This window comes from Strigops habroptila, chromosome 1 (genome assembly GCF_004027225.2).
Source record: "Strigops habroptila isolate Jane chromosome 1, bStrHab1.2.pri, whole genome shotgun sequence".
Taxonomy (NCBI): domain Eukaryota; kingdom Metazoa; phylum Chordata; class Aves; order Psittaciformes; family Psittacidae; genus Strigops; species Strigops habroptila.
Window position 1 is genome coordinate 130,237,507 of NC_044277.2, and position 22,914 is coordinate 130,260,420.

At 35.9% G+C, this 22,914-nt stretch overlaps 1 protein-coding gene across 1 annotated transcript in view; it reads left to right on the forward strand.

Annotated features, from left to right (window-relative positions):
* The window catches only part of DNAH11 (dynein axonemal heavy chain 11), a 91,495-nt gene that overhangs the window by 35,360 nt on the left and 33,221 nt on the right, over window positions 1-22,914 (forward strand). The window contains 8 exon segments of the mRNA XM_030484880.1: window positions 6,520-6,637; window positions 9,968-10,095; window positions 10,549-10,703; window positions 11,524-11,579; window positions 11,582-11,664; window positions 16,332-16,451; window positions 20,657-20,750; window positions 20,753-20,826. Of these exon segments, the coding sequence (XP_030340740.1) occupies window positions 6,520-6,637; window positions 9,968-10,095; window positions 10,549-10,703; window positions 11,524-11,579; window positions 11,582-11,664; window positions 16,332-16,451; window positions 20,657-20,750; window positions 20,753-20,826 (828 nt within the window).

A 22,914-nucleotide genomic window follows, 5' to 3' on the forward strand; every position in this document is an offset into this window, starting at 1 on the left:
TCCACTCCTTCTGCTTTATTTTAACAGGTCATAAGAGACTTGAAGTGTTATTAGGACAGTTATTTGTTGTCTGATGAGCTATGGGGGTGTGAAATCCACTTGGATTAATTTTTAACGTGATACCAACTTACAGATTCCCATTTATTTAAGAGAAAGTGATAGGTTATGTGGAGAAAAGATAATAGAATTTATTTTGACTTAATATGTTATTTTTTTCAGATCCTTAACTAATTATGTTTTTCTCCTTCTATTCATCAGAATTAGGTTTTTAATATTGAAACTGGTTTTTTAGGTTTTTTAAACATTCTTTAAATTTAAGTATTATGTTCCTATATAATTAGGTTTTTAGATATTTAGAAAAGATTTCATCAATCCAAGCAACTGTTGATGAGTTTCTTTTTCGCATTGGTGTCAACTGCTCCTGGTAGATATGTTTCCTGTTCAGTTCCCAGCAAGGGAAATAAATGGCAACTAACAAAATAACATGATGCTTTATTGACAGTGAGTTAAGGTTCGTGTGTCATCAACATACATAAAGCAATAATGGGTGCCTGAGTCATGTCTACGTTTGCAGCTGATGAGAAGACCAACATACAAAACAACAGAATGCAAAAAAAAATGGTAGAAGGACGCAGGGGAAAGATTTGAAAGTGATGGAAGAAGTGAACCCAGACAAAGGTGTTGAAATAACAGAGAAACTATGATAGTGTTATGGGAGAACATAACATAGTGTTAGAAGGGGAGAGAAGGGGTCACTCAACCAAGAGGCAGAAGAAAAGCAAAACTGAACCAGGGAGGTAGGAGAGGTGTACAGCAAAGAGCCTGAGGAGGAGTAAAAGGGACATGAACGGAGGATGACCACAGAAAAATAGTTAGTAAAGAGAGGGTGGATAGGAAAGCTGCAGAGGTGTATTAGGTTATCAAAAGAATGAGAGGGACTGGGTGAAAAAGGACCACCCTGAAGAAAAAGGAATCTTAGTTGCAGACTGCCATCCCCTCTCCACTGAAGATTTTTGGAAGACTGCTTCCTTTCCTTCTCTCATCTCTAGTGCTGGTGTGTTAATATGTCGTTTTGCTTGATCCATTTTAGATATTTCAGGAAAGCCTTTCGTTTGCTCTTAGTACAGGAAACTTGTTAGCCAGAGCTCATGTATTTCTGGACTTCTGAAACATACTGCAATCATGCTGTCCCTTACGATGAGCAGAGCGAGGTCTATTACTGAGTGATTATTTTGGCATAGTTGATGCTTAGTTCTTAATTGTCCTTTTTCATTGTTTCCAAAAATACAGAAAGAGTAATTGATTCTTTGTTCATCACAGTATAGGAATATTACAGATTGTTTTTAATTAGGGGAGCTTGAAGTTAAGCTAATGAGCTTTGTTTCGTTCCTCTTAAAAGTTCAATACAAATATGACACTGTATCTACGTTGCTTTAATGAAAAATTGAAAGTTTCTGGATTTAAACAATGAGAGAAAACCATAAAAAGTTCATGGTGAATGTGGGAGGTGAGAAGAATGTCTTAGATTCTCCATCTCTTTATCTGCAAACCAAGACACTTTTCTGGGGAGATACAGTTTACCCAGAGAAAGAAGGGGGCAGATTGAGCTCGGCAGGGAGATTATGTGCTTCAGCTTCTGTGTGTGGTGTTGAAGGATGCTGTGAATGTCCCTTCTGCCCTGTATGAAAGTATCTGAACAGAAAGAACAAGTGATCCTGCCTAATTATGATACCTATTGAAAATGAGCCCCTTTTCACTTGGAAGGACATTGGTCAATGTGTGGGCTAAGGACAAGAGACGACGAGTTCAGAGATATTTGAAGGGAGGGTATCAGAATTTAATCAGTTTGGATGTCTTGTATTTCTTGTGAGAAAAGAAAGGAAAAGAGCCCTCTTCTGTTTCAGTACTCAGATTGCTAAACTTGATTTTAAAGAGCACAAGAACACTGTGCAGCAGTTCCGAAATCCACATACTGAGCTTAACAAATTTACAAAAGTGCCTTTATGCATCATTTGTTACAAAACACTAGCTATAGTATTTTAAAATAATATCTGTGTCTTCAAATTCAACATGATAGACAATCTCCCTCACTTTCAGCTGGTGTCACATATCAGCACCAAGTATGGAATAAAAGAATCAGGATTGCTTAATCCATCCCTTTTGAAAATAACAGCTATATACATCTCTGCCATCTCTTGAGTATTTTGCTGCTGCTGTCTTGTATGCTGTTCCTGTGCTGCCTAGCACCAAACAGCACACACTCTTATGCATACTACAGATAAATTCATTATGCTCTTAGTTTATTGTACTCCAGAGTATTTTCCAACATGTGGTATGACAAAGAAGCAGCCTGAAGTAATATTTTTGCCTTCTCCTCTTGCCTTTTGAGCTCCCCAGTGCCCACCCACCCATACTTCCCAGTTATCTCTTCCTTCAGGCAAACACTGGCTTGGTTTTATTCTCAGTTTTGATAACTGTCTGCAAGATGCATTCAAGTTCAGTGACATTGGTTGTCTTTGCTCCTTGCTTGGCATGTTTCAGCTAGCCCAACTTAACTTCATAAAGTTCAGATTTATCAATTTGGTAATGACTATTTTACATCCTGAGGAAAGTTACAGGGAGGGTGAAGGCAAAACTCCTGTCTAAACTTTATCTGTAACTTGCATTGGGTTTCTTTTGCATGCTTGAAAGTCAGTCAAGAAAGACCTAGAATAGAGAGACTGTCTAAGAATAAACAGACTTCACCCTTATATTTTCTTTCAGATTGTATATAGGCTTACTGCTCAGAAGTCTTTAGGACTATTGAATGGTTTTGATTTGTACCAGCCTAATCTTCGTTATTGGCTTCAAACTACTTTATGCTTCCTAGTGATCTGCAGTTAAATCAGATTTTGTTACTGTATCAATGCTTTTTCTGTTTGCCCCCCCTTTTTTTTTTTTTAATAAAGAAGGCTAAATTAGCAATAATAATTTCCTTGCCTACAACCCTGAATGGGCATATATTGAAAAGTACAATGTAGTATTAAAAAAATAAAAACTAACCTGGAGATAAATGAATGGCAGAATAAATAATTTATGCTAATGAAATTACTGCAATTAGTAGTTCCACAATGACCCTTTTAAAAGCCACAGCTGTTAATGTCAGGAAGTGCTGTCACCGCTGACCTTATCATAAGAGAAAGTGACAAATTGAAAATGCAGGGAAGACCAGTCCTCAAAGAGATCTGTTCGGGAACGATTACTGTTTTCTGAAAACCAGTGTGAATTACAACCAGCTGCTCTCTGGCTCGGCGTGTCTCCCATGCTGTGCCATTTTGTTAAGCTTGATAACAATAGTTATTTTGCCCCATTGAGACAAGTTGTCTCGGGCCACTTCCAGCTCTACCGGAACCCACTTCTTCCCTCACTGATTTACAAATGAAACTGTTGTTAGAGGGCTTTTCAGGGCTGCTGAGTAGAGACCTCTCATAAGGATCATGTGTAAGAAGGTTGCCTTTCTCTAGGGAGAGCTGTACTGCAGGGTGTATATGTGTCGCGAACAATGGAAAAAGGAGAAAAAGGCTGAAACACATTTCAGTTGGAAGCCAAGCGCTGCTCAAATCTGCATAAAATGTCCATTCCTGCTGACTAGCCTTGCTTTTACAACCCATTTTTGTAAAATGGATTTATGCTAGCTTTGCCTCTGCTAATGATGTTCTGATTTTTTTAATTTGTAAAGCAATTTATTTCTGCTTTCCCTAAATGCAAATCATTCTTTATTTAGTTCTTGTTTTAATTTCTGGTTCTGTAATCATAGGTGAAATAAGTATTCTTCTAAACTAGTTTTTAAAAGTCACAAGAAAATAATGAGGTTTCTTACTGAGAAAAATGGCAAGTCTTTCTGCACCAACCTGATTGTAATATTAATGATGTAGGTTTAAAACATTTAACTGCATTAACAGCCACTCATGAGCAATTTTCCCAAAGTTCCCTAAGCATTATTGACAATGCTTTGGTAAATTATGTGTGACTTTCCTAAGAGTTGGTGTAGCTCATTTAATTCATATTAATTGATTTTTAGGCTTCCCTTGATTAATTGAACTGAGTTTGTCTTGTACAGAATGCAATAAATAATCATTAAAATGAGGGAGATGTGACTCCACAAATTATAAAGTTTAAGTATGCTAGAAGTCATAGAGGACAAAATGGAAGTTAGTTACAGTGATGGAGTTAAATGGGTTTTCTTAGTATTTTCCTGTCCATTTTGCATACGGTACTCTTGCTTAGAAATGTGTACGCATATATTTTATTAATATAGGTAGACAGTGTCCTTTAAAAGAAAAAAAAGTTAATTTGGGGGGTTTCTTATTTTACCTTTATCCTGGGGAAGTATACTCTTAATTCATAGTAGTTGTGAAGTATCTTGTATTTGTTAATCCAATTTTCAAAAAAATTAGAAAAAGGACCTTTGAGCTTCAGTCCTGGAACTACCTTTCTTTTTGCTGTGAGAGGTGATATAGACAGGTATTTTATCTCTGCGTTTTGCTCATAAGTACATGACTAAATGACCATCTGGAGGTGTTTTAAATATGCCTAACCTGTTTTGGTTATCACATAGTATGTGAGGAGTTTTCCAATCTCACTGCTGTGTTTTCCTCCCTGTGATGAGAGAGAAACCCCATGCAGTGCTGTGTAGCACCCAGCTCAGCCCCTTGGGGCCACAGGGCTGCTCTGGGGTTCTTCCTGCAGTGTGCTGAGCTTCGTTTGGAGCTCAGGGTATATTTTATGGTTTGATGCCTGGGTGGCAGATGAGGAATAGTGGCAACTGTCACAGCCCAGAGTGACTCTGAACTCTGTTAAGTCATAACTACTTTTCTGGTCAAATACCCCTTGAAACTGACAGAAGATCTCTTCAGCACAGAAACGTTACTGATTTTCTGACGTTTCATGGTATGTAGAGACTCAGCGTTCAGAAGCACTCCACAGTGGTTGCATCCTGCCCTCGTAACAGTTTATGTTAGTTTATCACTGACTTTGACAAGCACAGATAAGGAGGGACGTGTACAACTTCAGAAATCTAAATCATGGAGTCCAGTTCTGTTCAATCTGAAGTTAATGGCATAAATGCACTTCACTCCGAGTAGGAACTTGATGATACATGAGGTATGTGGAGATCAGTGTGAATAGAGTAACCACTGTATTGATTTTCTTTAACCTATACAGGATTTCCAGAGGTGAAATAGAAAATCCATATAGTATTAACTCTACATAGTGAGCAGCATAGTGACTGATTTAATCTCTGGTTTTAGCATTTAGGAGTATTTATTAAAACAAACAAACAAAGAAAGTATGTTGAAGCTCCTGTAGTGATGAAGACTTAATGAATACCAGTGCAGAATTAGTTAATTTATATGCAAAAATGTTGGGGAAGGCTCATTTTGCGTTAATGTTTTTTACATGCTGACAAAATTATGTTTAGATTAGACTGAGGGATAGTTTTGTGGATGAATCATCCTTATGTGATACAGTTACACCACTCTGAAGAGTTTTCTAGAGCAAATAATGTTTTATGAGATCATTCTAGAGAAGAAAAGTAAGGGGATGTCAGATACATGGAGCACTTCATGAATGTCATGCAGAAGCTGAAGGCAGCAGCTTTTCAGGTAAACTATGAAAGTCACAACTTTTCATTCTTTATAAAATAATCTTGGATTTATTGCAAATAAAATAGTTGTTGCAGTACCTTTTAATTAGACTGATCAGTTGTGGGGTGGCATTTTTGTGTTTCATTGAAATTACCTGATTTTGGAAGCTGGGGTTTGTTTTTTTCTTCATGTAGAAGCTCTCTGAGCTCTTCAGCTGTCTTTGGAAAGAGAGGTCCATTTGAGCAAGGACAAAGTCTGGAGGAAAGAGGAGTGTAGTGAGGCCACGGTAAAAGGGTGGGAAGGGAAGCAAGTGACACAGTAAAAGCCGAACCACAGAGAGAGAAGATGCAGTTCTCTACATATTTTCACTGGATATTTTGATACGGGTTTCTCTCCTGGCAGGCAATAAATTGCTATGTCAGCAAACAGCTATGTCAGGTAGACTTTGTTCATCAGTCCCTGAGTCTGTCTTAACCTTTCAGCAAACCTCTGCTGGAATTACCTGCTCAGAGTGATTACTAAGCATTTTCCATAATGTCCTTTTGCTTTTCCATTTGAGTCTTTGCTCGGTGCTGATCTGGGCCTTGTTGCACCGCTGGTTACAAACACAACCTCAGTAGCTGGAGAGACATCTGAGCATCTCAGGGGAGGTGTGGGGCCCCTGGTGGGAACAGTCAGGCTGTTCTTATCAAATTCTTCATGTCAGCAAAATTCCATGAGCTGCAAATAAGGATCTGTCAATAAAAAAGGGAAAAGACAACACGTTTTGTACTGAGACTCACAAAACATGAATTTTATTTTCAGTTCAGCTTTTTGTGGGTCATGTGGTATAATCTTTCCAGAACCACAACTAATGACCCTTGTCCCAGATAATGCATTACCTTTTGCCCTGCAGGTAGAAAATCTAAAATCCAAACTTGCTTCTCAAGAGGCAGAACTGCAACTGAGAAATCAAGATGCTGAAGCTTTGATTGGTAAGATACAGTTTCAGACTCAGAAAGTGAGCCAAGAAAGTGAGTCAAGAAAGAGCCATTGCAGACACTGAGGAGCAAAAGGTCAGCCTAATACCCCCATTTAGTGCTGTTGAGCTATATTTAGCACAAAATAAACCTTTTCAGGTGAACAGTTTTGAACAACTTCCTCTCCAGGGAGTATAAAATCTAAAGAATTATTATACTTACACATGTAACAGCATTTCACATTGTTATTACCACTTGACCTTTCTTTACATTATGCCTTTTCCCAACCTTTTAGCTATTTTAATGAGATGAAAGAACAATAAATGTTGAGCTCATTCAAGCATTTAATGGATGTGGATCTTGAGAATCAGACTTATTTGTAAGATAGTAAAGGTCAGAGAGTCATCTCTGAGCACTTCAGATTTGTAAAGGCTTTGAGGCTCTAGATAAATTGAACAGCTCAATTGATACAGAAGTTCATTCCGGTATCTTGCAATGTCACAAGGTGCAAACCTTGAATTTTAAGATTATAATACCATTCCTAATAACACGTGTCATCAGTGTTGAAACTCCTTCTTTTTGCTCTCACTTCAGCCTATTAACGTTAGTTATCAACATCCATGCTGGAAACAGAAGTTTACATGCATTAGTGCTCACCACAGAATTACTAGAAATGCATCATTTCATCTGGACTCTAAAATTTTAATCTACTGTTACAAGCAAGGTTTTTGAAATACAACACCAGTAAGGAATGCTGCAAAATGAAATTCCTCTGCCGTTAAAGTGTGGTGGGCTCTTTCAACTCTGGCATTTTGCTATGAAATATGATGTACATCATGTCATTTATCAGTACTGCAGAAAGAAATTTTCAATTGACTTCTAGTAGTTGTTAATGTCTGATTTTGATCGATGGAAACTTCAAGTTGTGAAGAACTTTGTAAACAGTTTTCAGATACTGATAAACAGGAGAAACTATACTGTCTGAGCAATCAGAATGGTCTTTCATTCTCTTCTGGTTTATTTCTCGAAGACTTCTTATTATTAGGTGATATTTAATATTCTTCTAATGACCTTGTGTCTCATCCTAATTTCATTGAGGGAAAAGTCATTTTTGACACTGCCAGAAACAAAAATCGGATCAGGACCTTTACATGTCTCTGGATTATGCTAATTATGGACTTTCGATGATCCATCTCTTATACCCAACTTTAAATTTGCTATGAAGGTTAAAGTCCAAATAGTGCAATTAATTAAACTTGCACAAATTGGATCCATCAGCTCAACGTCCTACCAACCACTTTTCAGTGATGCTTTTCCTGTATTTGTTCCATATGCTTCTGATGGATTTGGATGATCAAAATACACCCTTAACACAATTCTAATTACTTCATTAAGCAACTAGGTGAAACACACAGAATGATTATCATGAGATAATCACATCTTTGGGCCACTTTGTTTCAGGGATGAAGTTCAGCACATAACACTAATGATTACTGTACTCCCCTGTTCATTGCTTTATTGCACTTCTGAAATGTTTTCATCAGAAATGAAAGTGTCATTTTGTGCTACCATTAATCTAAAACTATTTCATAAAGGTGATTATAGTTTCTAAATATTAATCTTCTATAATTTTTGTTATAAAACAAAATTGGTAAATGAGAATACATCTTCCAGCTAAGTAATTCGTGGTTATTCTTCATAATTGATTAAAATTTGTCAGCTTTTAAAAAATTAAATTGGCTTTCCTGTTCTATAGATTTCAAATTAAGAGTTTATAGGGTTGTTTTAGTTTTTTTGAGTGTTGCAACATTAAGCCAGTAAATACTTCGGAGGTATTGCCTTAGGTTGAAGCCTTACTTAAGAAAAGGCAAAGAGTGGAAGTCACTTTACATGAGACTCATCAGGAAAAGTGGGGTCAGTCTGGATGCCCCATAAGTGTGGCAGAACTACATATCTATATAGTAGTCAACAAGGGTCTGACTATGAATGTGATGCTGCAAAGGTTTTAAAATAGTGGGCAGTTACACTGCTGGCATTTTACTGCCATCTATGTGCTCTGAATGATGCCAGCCAGAGTGGTTTACAGATGGCGATGCATATGCCATTGCCTTTTAAAATGGGACCCACCCTTCAAAGGAAGAAAACATGCAGAGCATGGTGTAGGTATATGGGTGAAGGGTATTTAACTTATGGAAACAGGGATAAAAAGCTCCTCCATCTCATTATGAAGGGAAGTAGATTTGAGAAATACTGTTCTAAGGCTTATCTGCTTATCTATCTGCTCTGTTTAATTTTTCCTCCCTTAAAAAAAAATCTTGGCGCATTATTTTTTTGGGCATCAGTAAGCAAAGAATAACTAAGCATAAAAATAAAGAGACACAGAACTTTAATGCAACTTGTGCGACTTTAACTGTTTGTTTTAATGGAAAATACCATGTCATGTTAGAAGCACTATGTACTGTAAATGTAATACTTGTTCATCTGGTTACATCCTTAAAAACTTTAATAGAAGGAGCCTTTGGCTCTGTTTGGTTCTAAAGTATTTGCTTTAAACTAATTTCAATAACATGGGTCTCAAACAATATTAGATAAAATAGAAACAAGAGCCGTGTATATGCATTATTTAATTTTAAGAATACGTTGTGGCTAAGATGCAAACCAATAAATATTGGGAATTTCATTCTAAAAGCTACATCACAATAGATGTGGAAATATTTAACTTTATTAGTAACTCGTCATTTGTAATGTAATGCATATTGATTTTTAATCTTTATTTTTTCCACAAGCAGTGTCTGTGTGTGTCCCATATAATAAATGTAGGCATAGAAAGTGCCCTCAACAATTGTAGAAAGACATTTTGTAAGGATCTTAAATTCTTACAGAGGCTTGTTACTGCCAATGGGTAGTGTTTGGTCCAAGTATTAACATCTTGATCACTGTAATATCCTTTTTCTCTGTAATTAGACTTTGTTTAAGCAAGTCCTGACAGGAAATGAGCCTGCGAGATGAGCATGAGGTACAAGGATCAAGATGAACCAAATATAACTAACTCCAGCCCCAAGCAATGTATCCTTAAAAATATGTATGATAATCTTTCAAATATGCAATTGCAGATGATACAGAACACCCTCCAGGGTTACTCTACCTGTCAGAGTTGCACCAATGAAATCATAATAGCTTTTAAGCAGATAATTAAATCATTGCAGAAAGTTGCGGAGGTGCTCAGATTTCACTTAAAACTGATTCTAGTGGATATAAAGTCACTGATCTAAGCCACCATTAAGCCAAACTGAGTGTCGTGACAAATCTGCTTAGATTGGTATCTATCTCTTTAATTTCCAAACCTGAAATTAAGTACAATGTTTTCATATAGGATATTTCCAGTGAAAGCCTTCACAAACCCAGCAATGGCTGTAATCCGTGTTACTGCTGCAGTAACAGTTTTACTGCAGTATGAAGGGAAAGTGCCCAAAGACCAAAGCTGGAAAGCCACAAAAGTCTTTATGGGAAAGGTAATGATCAATGGAACATCATAGAATATCTAAGAGATGAGAGCAAAAGAATAGATAGAAATTAGAGCCAGAGAAAAAGAAACTAAAATGCAACTTCATTTTCTTTCAGTTTGAATTTAGGGGGATAAGATATGACCCTGCATTGTTCTTTTCTGTGTGCCACTGGGATATATTAATTGCAAAAATAGGAAAAAAGTTAAAGGGAGAACATTTCCTAATATTTATCTCATGTCTGCCAAATTCCTCAAGCAAGTAATAAAATCTCAAAATGTGTTTGTGAGGGTGGATACTTAAGGCTTTTGCGATAAATATCTTTACTTTGTACTGCATAATATTTCTAAAACAATAAGCTACTGAAGCATTCCAATTTTACTTTTGTGATGAAAGTAGGTGTTAGTTTCTGATTCTTGGAAATGGAAAAGGGTTGATGCATTGCAACTTGTCTCCTTGCAGGTTGATGACTTCTTACAAGCTTTAATCAGCTGTGGTAAGGAGCATATTCCTCTGAATTGCCTGAAAGTCAAGGAACATTACTTGAAGGATCCAGATTTCAACCCAAATTATGTTCATACAAAATCCTTTGCAGCAGTTGGTCTCTGTGCCTGGGTGTCAATATAGGAAAGTTCAGTGATGAAGGAAGATAGGTAAGTTGGTAGGTAGGCAGGTAGGTAGCTAGATAGGTAGGTAGGTAGGTAGGTAGAAAGATAGATAGATCTCAGTTCTCTCTTGACTAGCCCTGTTAAGGGGAATTTCTGATTTTGAAGTTTTTTGTTATTTTGGTAAGCTCAGGTTAGTGTTCTGGGGAGAAGGTATCAGAAACCACAGATAAAGTGGGAAATATTCAGTGCTGAACAGTATGTACGTGTGAATTTATTTTTAGTAGAAAGTGATAAAAAAGATGTGATTGTCGAGGATTTTTCAATTGTCGTTATGATGCAACATTTGGGAAATATTCTCCAGATGTACTTGTTTTACTTGAAAACATCCATATGAGTATGGCTGTCTGGAGCATAAGTCCGGGATTATCACTTGTGATTCTCTTGAGCACCTGGCAACAGGATTCCTCCATTCATCCTAGTATTGTAGCCTGTTATAATTTAATTACAAAATAGTAAAAATCTAATCAATTTTAGTTGAAACCTATTCAAGCTTAACTCCGTCTGATTTCCACCTTTATTCTAAAACTATGAAAGTAATGCATACAAATTAGTTGGAGAGTAGACCCACTAAGGATGCATTCAATTCTGCTTAAGATATCCTTATATAGGCTATAAGCAAATATCCTGTAGTGTTTAGGTCAGTAATGAAAGAAATCTCCATGTGTCTCACTACTGCATAGAAAGATGGCTCTAGAGCATGTAATGAGACTACTAGTGTTATCTGAAAGTCTTTCATAATTTTTATTTTTTATAATGAATGTGAGACCAGCTTCTTGTCTGATGTACTTATGTTGTATGTCTTTTTCAAGGTGTATTGTGAGCTAGAGCTAAATGTTCTGCACTGGCCCAAGCAAATGATGGATTAACGTCAGCTACGGAAAACCAAGAAGTCATCAGGAAAAAGCTTCTTGTAAGTACGCTTGATTAATAAGCATTTTTCTCTAATTAATTAAACCCACTTGATTTTATTGTATCTATTTTATTTTGTTATTTTATTTTTATTGATTTTATTACATGCTAGTGTAAGTATTAAAGATATGTTTTCATTGGGGATTATCACTATTTTCCCCACATACCTACTGAAAAACATTCCAGAGTTTGGGTGGTAGCACATGAAGCTGTTAATCAGAAATTACTGGATTTTCTCAAAGACATCTAGGCATGTTATAACGAATAGATTAGTAAACTGAAATGATAACTGATATAAGTGGCTGTGATTTTTACAAGGAGTATGAGATGAACGTTTATATGAGTAATGACCTATTGGAATATAGGAGTAAATGCCAGAAAGGGCTTTGGAAACTCGTGCTTATGTGTGTTTATCATAAAATTACATCAGATCTCCTTGATTTTTTGAAAGACCTCCAAAGACATACACCCATGTTTTCACACATGCATGTAGAAGTGGAAATTTCTATCAGTCTTTTACTGACAAATGTCTTTTTCAGTTAATGATTGAATTGAAGACCACATTTGCCACCAAGTGCCTCTTGAACTTTTGAGAGGGATTATTTGTTGTTTATAAAGAATTTATTTAAAGGACACCTGCAACACAAAGTGCTCTTGAAACAAAGACATGTCTTGGTATCTTGGGAGATGGTGGGTGGAAGGAGTTTCTCTGCTGCAAGCTAATTACCACTACTTAGCAAAGAAAGCTTCAAATGGTTTGAAATATATGGCAATAATTAGGTTTAGAAGGCTTTGACTTAAGTTAAGACTTTTTTTTGTTGGTAATATTTAGATCTGAAATCTCACAACTTAGGAAATCAAACAATAAATGAAGGCCAATAAATGAAACCAATCTACAATGTGGGGATTATTCTCACAATTTTCCCTTGAGTTAACAATCTAAGAGAATGAGCAAAATTCACTTTTACTGAAACTCTTAGAAATCTGCGAGTTATACTTTCTTAGAATTTCATTATTTCATCAGTTTCATGTTTTTCTTCCTTCTACTGTAGTATCTATTTTTTTCTTGTTCTGAAGGAGATGCAGATTTAATGGGTAAACAAAGATAGCTTTCACCATCTCTCTTCCTCTCTGGCCTCCCTGCTGCCCACCCCAAAAATCACGTCAGCAGCTACAGCAGGTGTTTTGTCTCCATATGACACAGCCTTAGTTTTATGACCTTGGAGTTGCCTGTTCAGATCAAAGTGCATCTGCCCTAGTGAAGCTTGTATCTACACTAAAAGATAGATTTACATGTTTTATTTTACATGTTTTATTTCACATGTCTATATTGAAGTAAGTTTATTATGTGAAAATACTTGCTTTTTAGACAAAAATAGCCTTTAAATTATTTTTTAAAAATTATTTTTAATACACAGCAGTTAGCTCTGACGCTCCTGGAATCTTTTATTTTTTTAATGCGTTCCTCAGAGAACATCACTAATGAATCTGTTCCTTGCCTGACAGTATCTCAAGGAACCTTTTCCTCTTTTAGGTGATCTTGCAGTTCAGTAAGCCTCCAACTTTGAATCTAGTCCTGTCTTTTTATATTTATTTACTTTCCTTTTCATCTCCTCATGATTTTTTCTGGAAGTGGTTAGTAGCAGTTTTTCTCTCAGCTATGATTAGTTCCTTGTAGGAAGAATTCTGCACCACAGACAAAGTTGCAGTTCCCTCTGCAGTAATCTGTTTCAAAATGACACTTTGAATGAAATTAAATCAGATTTCTATCATTCAAGAGACTACGGTTACCTGCTAAAAATATTCACATGTATATATTACAGTAAGTATTCCTATAATATAAAAAAAAAAAAAAAAGGAAAGAAGGAAAGGTAGTATGTTTACTAGTGTTAAGGCTAAAAATTTGCCAAAAAGTTTGGTAGATATGGTGCAATTTGTGTTATTTATTATTGCAAACATTATTATTAACATATAATAGCACTTAAATACAGTGAAAATACATTCTGTGCCTGAAAAGGATTATAGAAGGGCACAGTCCAATGGGCTTGCTATGGAGAGTAATGGCTCTTTGCTGTGATTTGTGGAGAATAGTCCCTAGTACTAACTTTCTCAATAACAAGTGTATTTGAAACGTGATTTGTCCCATAGAATTTAGAGAACTGGGGTATAAAATGCGATATGTAACCCTGCCTGTTGCTAGGCTTATACTTTATGTTACATCTCTGAAAGAATGACAAAAAGGAATGGCATGTTTTGTAGTGACAACTTTCCTATTCAAAAGTCATGAGATAGGAAGTGGTCTGATAAAGGAGACTACTGTGTACCAAAAAAAACTCCATAGAGATGTTGGGACATTCCTTACTGGTATCAGACTGCAGAAGAATGTCCTTGCCATCTTTAGTACTTGAGACTTTGGTGGATGAGTGTACCTGAACTACGGTCAGATCTGTGTTATCATGCAGGCAAATCTGAGGTGTCTAGAAATGTCTCTCTTAAAAAGAGAGAGAGAGAGAGAGTAGAGAACTGTTTGTGTTCATTCTTCTTACACCTTGCATGCTAGACCGAAGAAATATTACTTACAGCCCATCTCTGTGAGATGCCCTTATTGAGCAGAAGTCCTCATTAGTCTCTCAATTTATGATCCATCACCATTAAAAAGTGGATTGGCTGCCTCATTGTCCCTAAGAAATCAAGCCAACCTTCTTTATTAAGCTCCAAGTTGTGATTTCATCTTTCCTTCCTTTGCCAGTTCATTTATTGTTTTTAATTTATATATTACATTTTAATTTCTTGATTGCACACCACCAATTCAAGAACCAAACTTGGCAGATGAGGTCTAAATCTTTGATCCTGCAAAACCACCAAGCTTTAGTGGAGGTACGCACTCCTTGCTCCTGTTGCATTTTTTTCATTAAACCTGAAATAGGAGAATTTTGTTCTAAAGTGAAACTCACTGTTTTTAGGACTGTAGTTATTCTAGAGAAATGAAACTTTTTCAAGCAACTTGCTTGTTGCAGTCTCTGTTGTCTTGCCTTGTCCTATATTTTTTTCAAAATGGTCTTTCAAGCCCTGTTCTTGTATTCAACTTTTGCCTCACCTGATTATTTGTAAAAACAGTACTTTTCAAGATGTTAATCTCTTAGATTTTATTACTCGATTATCTGATTTTTTTTAACCACTTTTTATTCATTAGTTCTTAGTTTGCTGAGCTGGAGAGGAGTCTCTCTTTTTTTCTGATAGAGTAGGGAAAAAATGTGTTTACCTTCCTTGTAAAAGGGAAAACTGACATAAACACACTGTGGGTGGCTTTCCTCTTTTTGGTTCTTTTTGATGAACAAATATAGTGGTTCGGAGTTTTTATTTTTACAAGCAGAAGAAACTTGTGATTCCTCCTCACCCCTCATTTCATTGACTAATTATTCTTGACTAACTATTCTTGACTATTACTGTATTTCTTAGTCTTTTTCAGAAAGAGTGTTCTATCTTCAACAATGATAACAAGATAGTTCCTCTTCCAAGCATCTTATAACTGTTTTAGAGAAGTAGCCACTAACAGAAACAATTTTAAATTATTTTATCTAAAAATCCCGTGTCATCCTAACTGCTCAGTTAAGAGAATCTGGAGAAAATGCTGCAGCTCAGTGAATTACCAGTTATATGGCAGGAGTGATAGAAACTGAGGAAAATAAAGGGTCTTAGCAGTCTAAGAGGGAATTTGCAGGAGCTCACTGGGGATGAGCAGTGGCTGCTACTGAGTTGAGGTACATTTTCAGTATGAAATCCCTGAAAGCGGAGAGAGGTCATGTTGCTGTTTTTTGAGCAGAGTGCATAAAAGTGTGGTTCAAGATATTTGGTGAAGGTGTGGATCATCATATGGGAGATCTGCTTGTGTTCTGCCATTAGTGAAACCATTTTGTCTGCCCAAGAGTAAATTACTGGACCTTCTTATGCCACCAGGCTGCTATACAAAATGAAAATAACAATTCTGTTCTTGCCTTTTTTTTTTTTTTTCTCTGTTACATTTTTAAATGCTCCAGAATGCACAGGACATAGTTGCTATGTTCTAGGATGTTTGTTACTGAACTTAGCACAAGAAACTTGCACTTTTGTCTGGGACCTGCAGATCTGGCCATTGCAATAGACCATTGTCATCAAACAGAAACACTTGATTATTAGCCTCCTATTATTATCTCCAAGCACACGATCTCCACCATTTAAATGGATATTTGGTAACGAATTCTAATGATGATTTTGTTCTAAATTGTTGTTAGTTAACGTAGCTATGTTGTGTCAGGAGCTGTAGAAAGAACAACAATATTGTACAACGAAACCTTTCCTCTAAAGTTTGTATCCTTCAGACTTAAAGGTACTGTCTGCAATTATGCAACTATTATCATTAAAATTATTTAAAATAGTATTTAAATTAAAAATTGAAAAAACCCCCACCAAAAAACCCAAAACCTAACAAACCCCCTTGCCCTCCACCCCAAAGAAAAAAATCCCTTGATCTACACCCCAAAGAAAAACCAAACCAAACCAAACCCCTCCCCTCCCAAAAAAAAAACCCAAACCCCACAACAAAAAAAATCCCCCCAAAATCCCACAATAAAACACCAAAACCCCAACAAATCTTAAGGTATAATATTTACCAATCCTTTTTCTGAGTAGGTTCTGGATAGCAATCTGTATAAGCTCACAGCTTCACTTGAGAAAGTCCGATGTCAAGATGATGTGAACCAAACCAACAAAACTATTGAGCTGGCCAACAGGTTGATCAGGGGACTTGAGGTAAGAAGAAGTTGCCTGAATCTTCATCTTAGTGTGGGTTTTAAAATATTTGAAATGTTTTGTTGACCATGAGGTTAAACTTAATTTTTTGAGGATTGTGTGTGGGGAAAAAGGCTGGAAGGTGGCACAAGCAACAAGATGACTTAATTAGTAAAAGTTTAAATAGAAAAAAAGAAAAAAAAAAGAAAAAAAACCACAACAAAAAAAAAAAACAAACCAAATGACAAATAAACCTATAACAAAATCTTAGGAAGTAAAATTTACTGCACCACAATTGCATTTCCTAAAAATCACGTATTTCTGAGCAACTGATGTTGACATGATTGCTAGAGAGAAGTCTCGATAACTAAGTCACCACATTTATACACAACTGTGAACACATTGTGACAGCCTGGGCAGCCTGTAGTTAATGAGCAGAAAGACTGAATAATCCTCTAGGTCAGGCTGGAGTTGCCCTGCATCTGCGCATGTTGCACTTTGGATTGCAAATAAGTGGAAGGCACCAATGACATATTTGCTGCTTGCTTTTGTGTTTTTCCTTTTGCAGAAGCTATTAATTTTTAAATAAGAAATGTATTTATGTTAAAATTACATGTATTTCAGTGTGGTTATTAGCTCTTTTTTCAGATAAACATCATTAAAGCTAACACATGCCTATTTAATGGTCAGTAAACATTCAAGTCAGCCACAGCGTTGCTGTGTAGTCTCTCCGAGGTCTTTACCGAAATTGTGCTGCCCCAATTCCTCATCCAGAATTCTAACCATACCTTCTTGACAAATAAGTGTAAATAATAGGAAATAAAAAGCACAAAGAATATTAAAACTACTTTGTGAGTTCCCAAGGTGGTGTGAATAAATATTTTAAGTTGGTTTTCATAAATTCCCTGTGACCTTGCTTTCTAAGATCAGAGCGTGAATACCTTTGTTTCTGCAAATCTCTCAGCAGAGACTAGCAATCAAGGTTTAATCAGTTTGGAAAAAAATATTGTAAGAGTATATAACTAATCAAAAAACACCAGTGTAATTAAAATAGATCTGGTTTTGATACTTGATTCTGAAATTAATATGCCCAGAAGTGTAAAATATGTAAATAATCTTTCCTTTGGTAGAAAAACAGTGGAGTCAGTGTTGCTACCTGCGCGTGAAAACTCTTGTTTCCCCCAAGACACCCAGGATGGTCACTGTTGGCCTGACCCTGCAAGCCTACAAAGCCTTTGGAAGCCTTGTGGAAGACAGTGACTTTCCATAGGTAGTCTCCAAGTCTTGGATTTGAAGGTTTATACATAGTTAAAAGAAGCTTTTCTCCAAGATTTGAGTTTTTATTAGTGATCTTATTGTGTAAGTTAAGAGGGAAAATATTTTAAAGGATTAATTGAGAACGTCAAGTCTTTTCGTCTAAGAATGAATTCTTTTTGACTAGAACAGGAGACAGTTAACTTCTGAAAAGCATAAAGACTGATGATTTTGTCTATATAGCATTGACCTGGAAGCTGAACCATTCAGACTAATAAATCAGGCAATTTATATTTAATCATTAACTAACTCCCGAGCTGAACAGCTGTTCAAAATTAGAAATGGGTCACCCCAGCCAGGATGACATTACAGGCAATCTATAATGCATTAGAATAAAATTATAGTGATTTTTAACTGTCTGGAAATTTATTACACTGCATGTTCCAACTCTTAAACCCTTGTTAGCCAATGTCACTAGTGATTTATGATGCTTGGGTGGTATGGGAAAATTACTGAAGATTTAAATAGACAATCGTTCTATGTTTAGTAAATCTTCAAATTTCAAAGCTATTTTGGAGAATGAGGTGGGTGCTCTTTATTGTTTATGACTTACCAGTCAGTGACAACAAAAGGAGGAAATGAATAAATCAAAAAGCCCTCTTTTAAATTAATGGATTTATTGTCTTGTTGCCTTCAGTTAATGGTTTAAAGAAAAATCCAATGACTTCTATGGCAAAAAAGGATATCTAAAATACTTCAAAACAAAACTGCTACATTACAAAGATTGCTGTTAGAGCTTTCAACAGGAATAGTCCTTTACTTGTCATTTGTTGGGCATCTCTTATGAATGTAACTGGGGTTTAGGTGACCTTCACACACTAAGTCTTGCGTTTACACTGTGAAACATTTTAATGTTAACTTTTTAAAGCATGGTACTTTAATCAAAGATACTTCCATTTTCTTAGTGGTTATTTTATATTCCTATTTTATAACAGAAAAGTTTGAGTCTTCTGCTATCTGTGTCTGTCTTTACAGGATAGGATGTTTAACTATTACAGTAAATATTTCTGATTTTTCTGAAAAATATAGATGGAAAATACTTCATGAATATCAAATCTAATAATTATTTTGTTATTTTGGTTTTGTACACATAGAAACTTATGTTTATAATGAGTGAGTTGTTATTTGAGATTGATTTTATACATTTTTAAGGCTTTCAAGAATGAGCTCATCTAAGAGTATTCTTTTAAGCTCTCAAGCAGCTAGCACCAGTAAAATGCAAGCATTTTAGATGTAATTATTTGAAATATGGAGGACACATTCTATTCAGTGATTGTCATAGATTATGATTACATCATGTAAAGGACTGGAAAAATATGTTTTGATTACTGTCATTGCTATGAAAAATAAATGCCTGTATGGACAGTGGGTAAAGGACAGTGATTACAAGTTGTTCAGCAATATGCTTTCCTTCTTTCATACTGGTTCTTTTTTTGCTTCAGTCCCTTTGCTCACTGGAGAATGATTTCCTGAGGTTTCCCTGATCAAGTGAACAAACTGTGAAACAACTTTATTTTATCCTGAGTATTTCAAACATTACAAACAAGGAAGAAGGGTTCTGGCAGCCTATTCCAATTTTACACCAAAAATTTCATCAGTTTGAAGATGACTCTGATGATTCATTTTTATTTTCTTTCCATGTTGAAACTATTTGAGCATACATTTAGCATATATTCATTCCTTTGCTGGGAATTGTATACACAGAACAATCAAAGTAATATGTGCCAAATACTGCTAGTTTGGTTTTTATATCACGTCATAAATTCTGATTGAAATGAAGATGATGATTTGATCCATATTTTAATATTAACTTTCTTTAAAGAAGATACTTTCATTTCCTTGAAATTCCTTAGTCACTATTTCAATGTTTGAAATAGACTGTCTTTAAAACATAACTGGAATAAAATAGCAGCTTTCCATATAGCTACTAATAAGAAATCATCAATATCTGAGACTGCTCCTGACTAGTCATCCAAAATATCCCAGGGCAAGTGTGGTTAAGATGAACTCTGCCAAGTGGACAGGGGATTCCAGAAATTAGGGCTCTCTATGGGGAAAAATAATAAATGAAGGAAATGATTTCTAGAGTTAAACTTTGACATAACCACTGAGCCTGGAAGGAGCCTTCTGAGATCATCTAGTCTACCACCACTGCTCAGACTGGGTTGGTTAGACCAGATTGCCCAGGATCATGTTCAGTCAGCTTTTGAATATCATCCAGGTTGGAAATTCCATAACTTCTCTGGCCAACCTGTATGTTTGACCATGCTCTTCTTTCCTCCTGTCAAAATTCCAAATTATTTCAGCTTTTAATGCAGTAAAATTCTGTAGCTAGCAGGTAGAACAAGCCAGACAAATAAGAGTTAAAAAAACTTGCAACTCTTCTGCCTTGTATTTTCCCTTCGTAAAAAAGCATGAGAAAAAAAGAAGTCATCATATCTTTGTTGAGACTGAAACAGCTTTTTATCCTTTCCTCCCTTTTTTTTTTTTTTTTTTTCTTTTAATGTTCTTGTTTCCTTGCCATTCCTGAATCTTGCTGGAAATTACTGCACTTTGCAGAAGGCAGTAGTGTCATACTGTACCTGGCAGTAGTATGCCAGATACTGCCAGTATTGCCATGTGTCTGCCATACTGAATCTGGTTGAGACAAAAGCACCAATTACTGTAAAAATCAAACAAGGGAAGGACATCATAGAATGTTTGATGAAGAGCCTCATCCTATTTTTTCAGCTTCAAAGGTCTCAAATCACCGTACCAAAAAGTATGGATTGTTTCCAGCCTTGCAGTCTCAGGAAGGGTATCTCCTGCTCACAGTACCTTTCCTATTGTACTCTGTTTTTTAATGTAGACATCAAACATGCTGTCATTTCCAAGTTGTTCAGGAGATAACATTTTCTAATTTTCCTTTGCAGTCTGAAAACATACATTGGAGCCAGTCTGTTGAAACCCTCAAAGCACAAAACAAAACTTTATGTGGTGACAGCTTATTAACAGCAGCATTTGTATCTTTGGGTCCTTCACAAAACAGTTTCTCCAGGAACTGATGGAACATTTCTGGATTCCTTTTCTAAAGTCACAAAAGGTAAAATTTACTGTACAAAATGAGAGTCTCCTGTGAAGAGTCTGGTTTGCTAAAATTGCTGCCTTCAAAAATTTGAAGTACAAAACAGTATTTTAAAGTGGCTTTTAGCAGGTATTTGTTTTCCAGTACGTATATAAATATATGTATGTGCATGTACACACACATACATACTTCCCTCAGATTACAGGTACATTTTGAGGGGAACGGGAGGCAGAGGTGAAGTTCTCTCTGGAAAAAAAAAACCAAAACCTTTCCTTTCTAATTCTCAATGCCAAATTCTGTCCTTTGTAACACCTGTGTAACAGCAGATGCTATAAATAGTGAAAGCTGTATAGAGACACCTATTTTGCTTAGCCTTTCAGCTTTAGGAAGAGGATGTACTTATGATAATCCCCATGTCTCTGTGCATGGAGGAAACTGTGACAGTACTCAATAAATTTATAGAGGCTCTAACCCTTAGAGTGGTCTCTGCAAAGCTTTTTCCATCCTTCCTTTTGAAGCTCTGGACTGCTCTTTTCCTCTTTACTGCCGCGAATGCTCCTTATCTCTTCCTAATTGTTTCTTATTTCTCATGTGCCACGAATCACAACATTATATCACAATTAATGTAGTTTATTCTACTCTTACCCTGTTTTAATTCACAAGGCTAAGGCACAGCAGGTGAGCTGAGTTGCTGAGGACACTGGAAATACCATTAAAGCCAAATCTAAGCTTTTCAAGGTCAGCACTCAGCACTGCAGGGATGTCTTTCTGTAGATGTTTACTTTATATGAGAGTTTAACAGTCACTAATTTCTGCAGAGCTTTGTTTTGCCTGGAACATCTCCCTGTTCTTTTCCACCAAAACTTTGCCTCCAGATGAAGTTCTTTCTCAAAAACCTCCTTCTACCTTGCAGCCTAATGCTGATAGGTAGAAAAAATTACACCAGTATATATATATATATATATTTTTTTTTTCCCAATAATCAGACCCTGGAAATAAATGTCATTCTTAACCCTTTTAAGAATCCTCTGAAATGGATTGAACATTTTTATAAATAAGAAATAATCTATACTGTAACTTTTTACTTTTCAAATGCTTTCACTGAACAGCAGTGATAAAAAATACCTTGTTTAAGTTTTGATTGTTTTCCTGCAAGTGAGGAAGAGTGGAAAAGAGGAGAGAAATGCATTTGCATAGTGATGTTAAAAATAGATATTTATTAATAGTCCTCTTTAGAAGGAACAAGTAGTTCTATGTCACGAAGTACCAGCTTTGTGCAGATATGGTGACAATAGATGTATCTATATATTAAAATATTTTTCTTGTACTGTGTGAAAAATGTATTAGAAACCCTGATAATGCTCCAATGCTAGTGTTTTCCACAAGGAAATATTTCAGCTGATGGAAATGATTGTATTGCTTGCCTTACAGTCCAGAGATAAACCATATTTTCAGTCTTCTGAGGTATTTAGATAAATGTGTTACATGTGAGAGATAAGTACATCGCTTGCTTGTGGAGGGGAGTTATAAAAAGTTAGGTTTATTTTGGGCACTGTGATTAAAATCAGGGGTTAGACAATTTTAAGGTGGTATGCATTTTGTAATAATATGGTAACTATGACTTTGTGCCACAGAAACAGCACTAGAGGTATGGTGCCATTCTTATTATTGCTAATAATTGTGCAAATTTGGCTCAATTTAAATATATGTAATGATTTGCTTTATAAATAACCACCAGATTTACATGTTTTGGGGGATTTTTTTTTTGTTTGTTTATTTGTTTCATTGAGCATTTTTAAAAGAATCTCCAGTGTACAAGCCAGCACGTAGGACTGTGCATGTCTAGGGAAAAGGAAAATTTTGATGAAGGAGTTTTCAAACCCTTCTGAATAGTGTACAAGGTAGTTCAGGCTAAATACTGATGATGCTGTGTTTTTATTTTATGGGTTTAGAATTCAATCCTGAAATCACAAATAAGGAAGCCTGAGATAACATTGTGAAGAAATTGGTGGGGGTTTGCCCTTTGCTTCAGTAATTCCAGGCATCATCCAGTGTAGATTATTTCATGCTTCCACTAACCATTTTTCTTTTCCGAATATCCTTGGT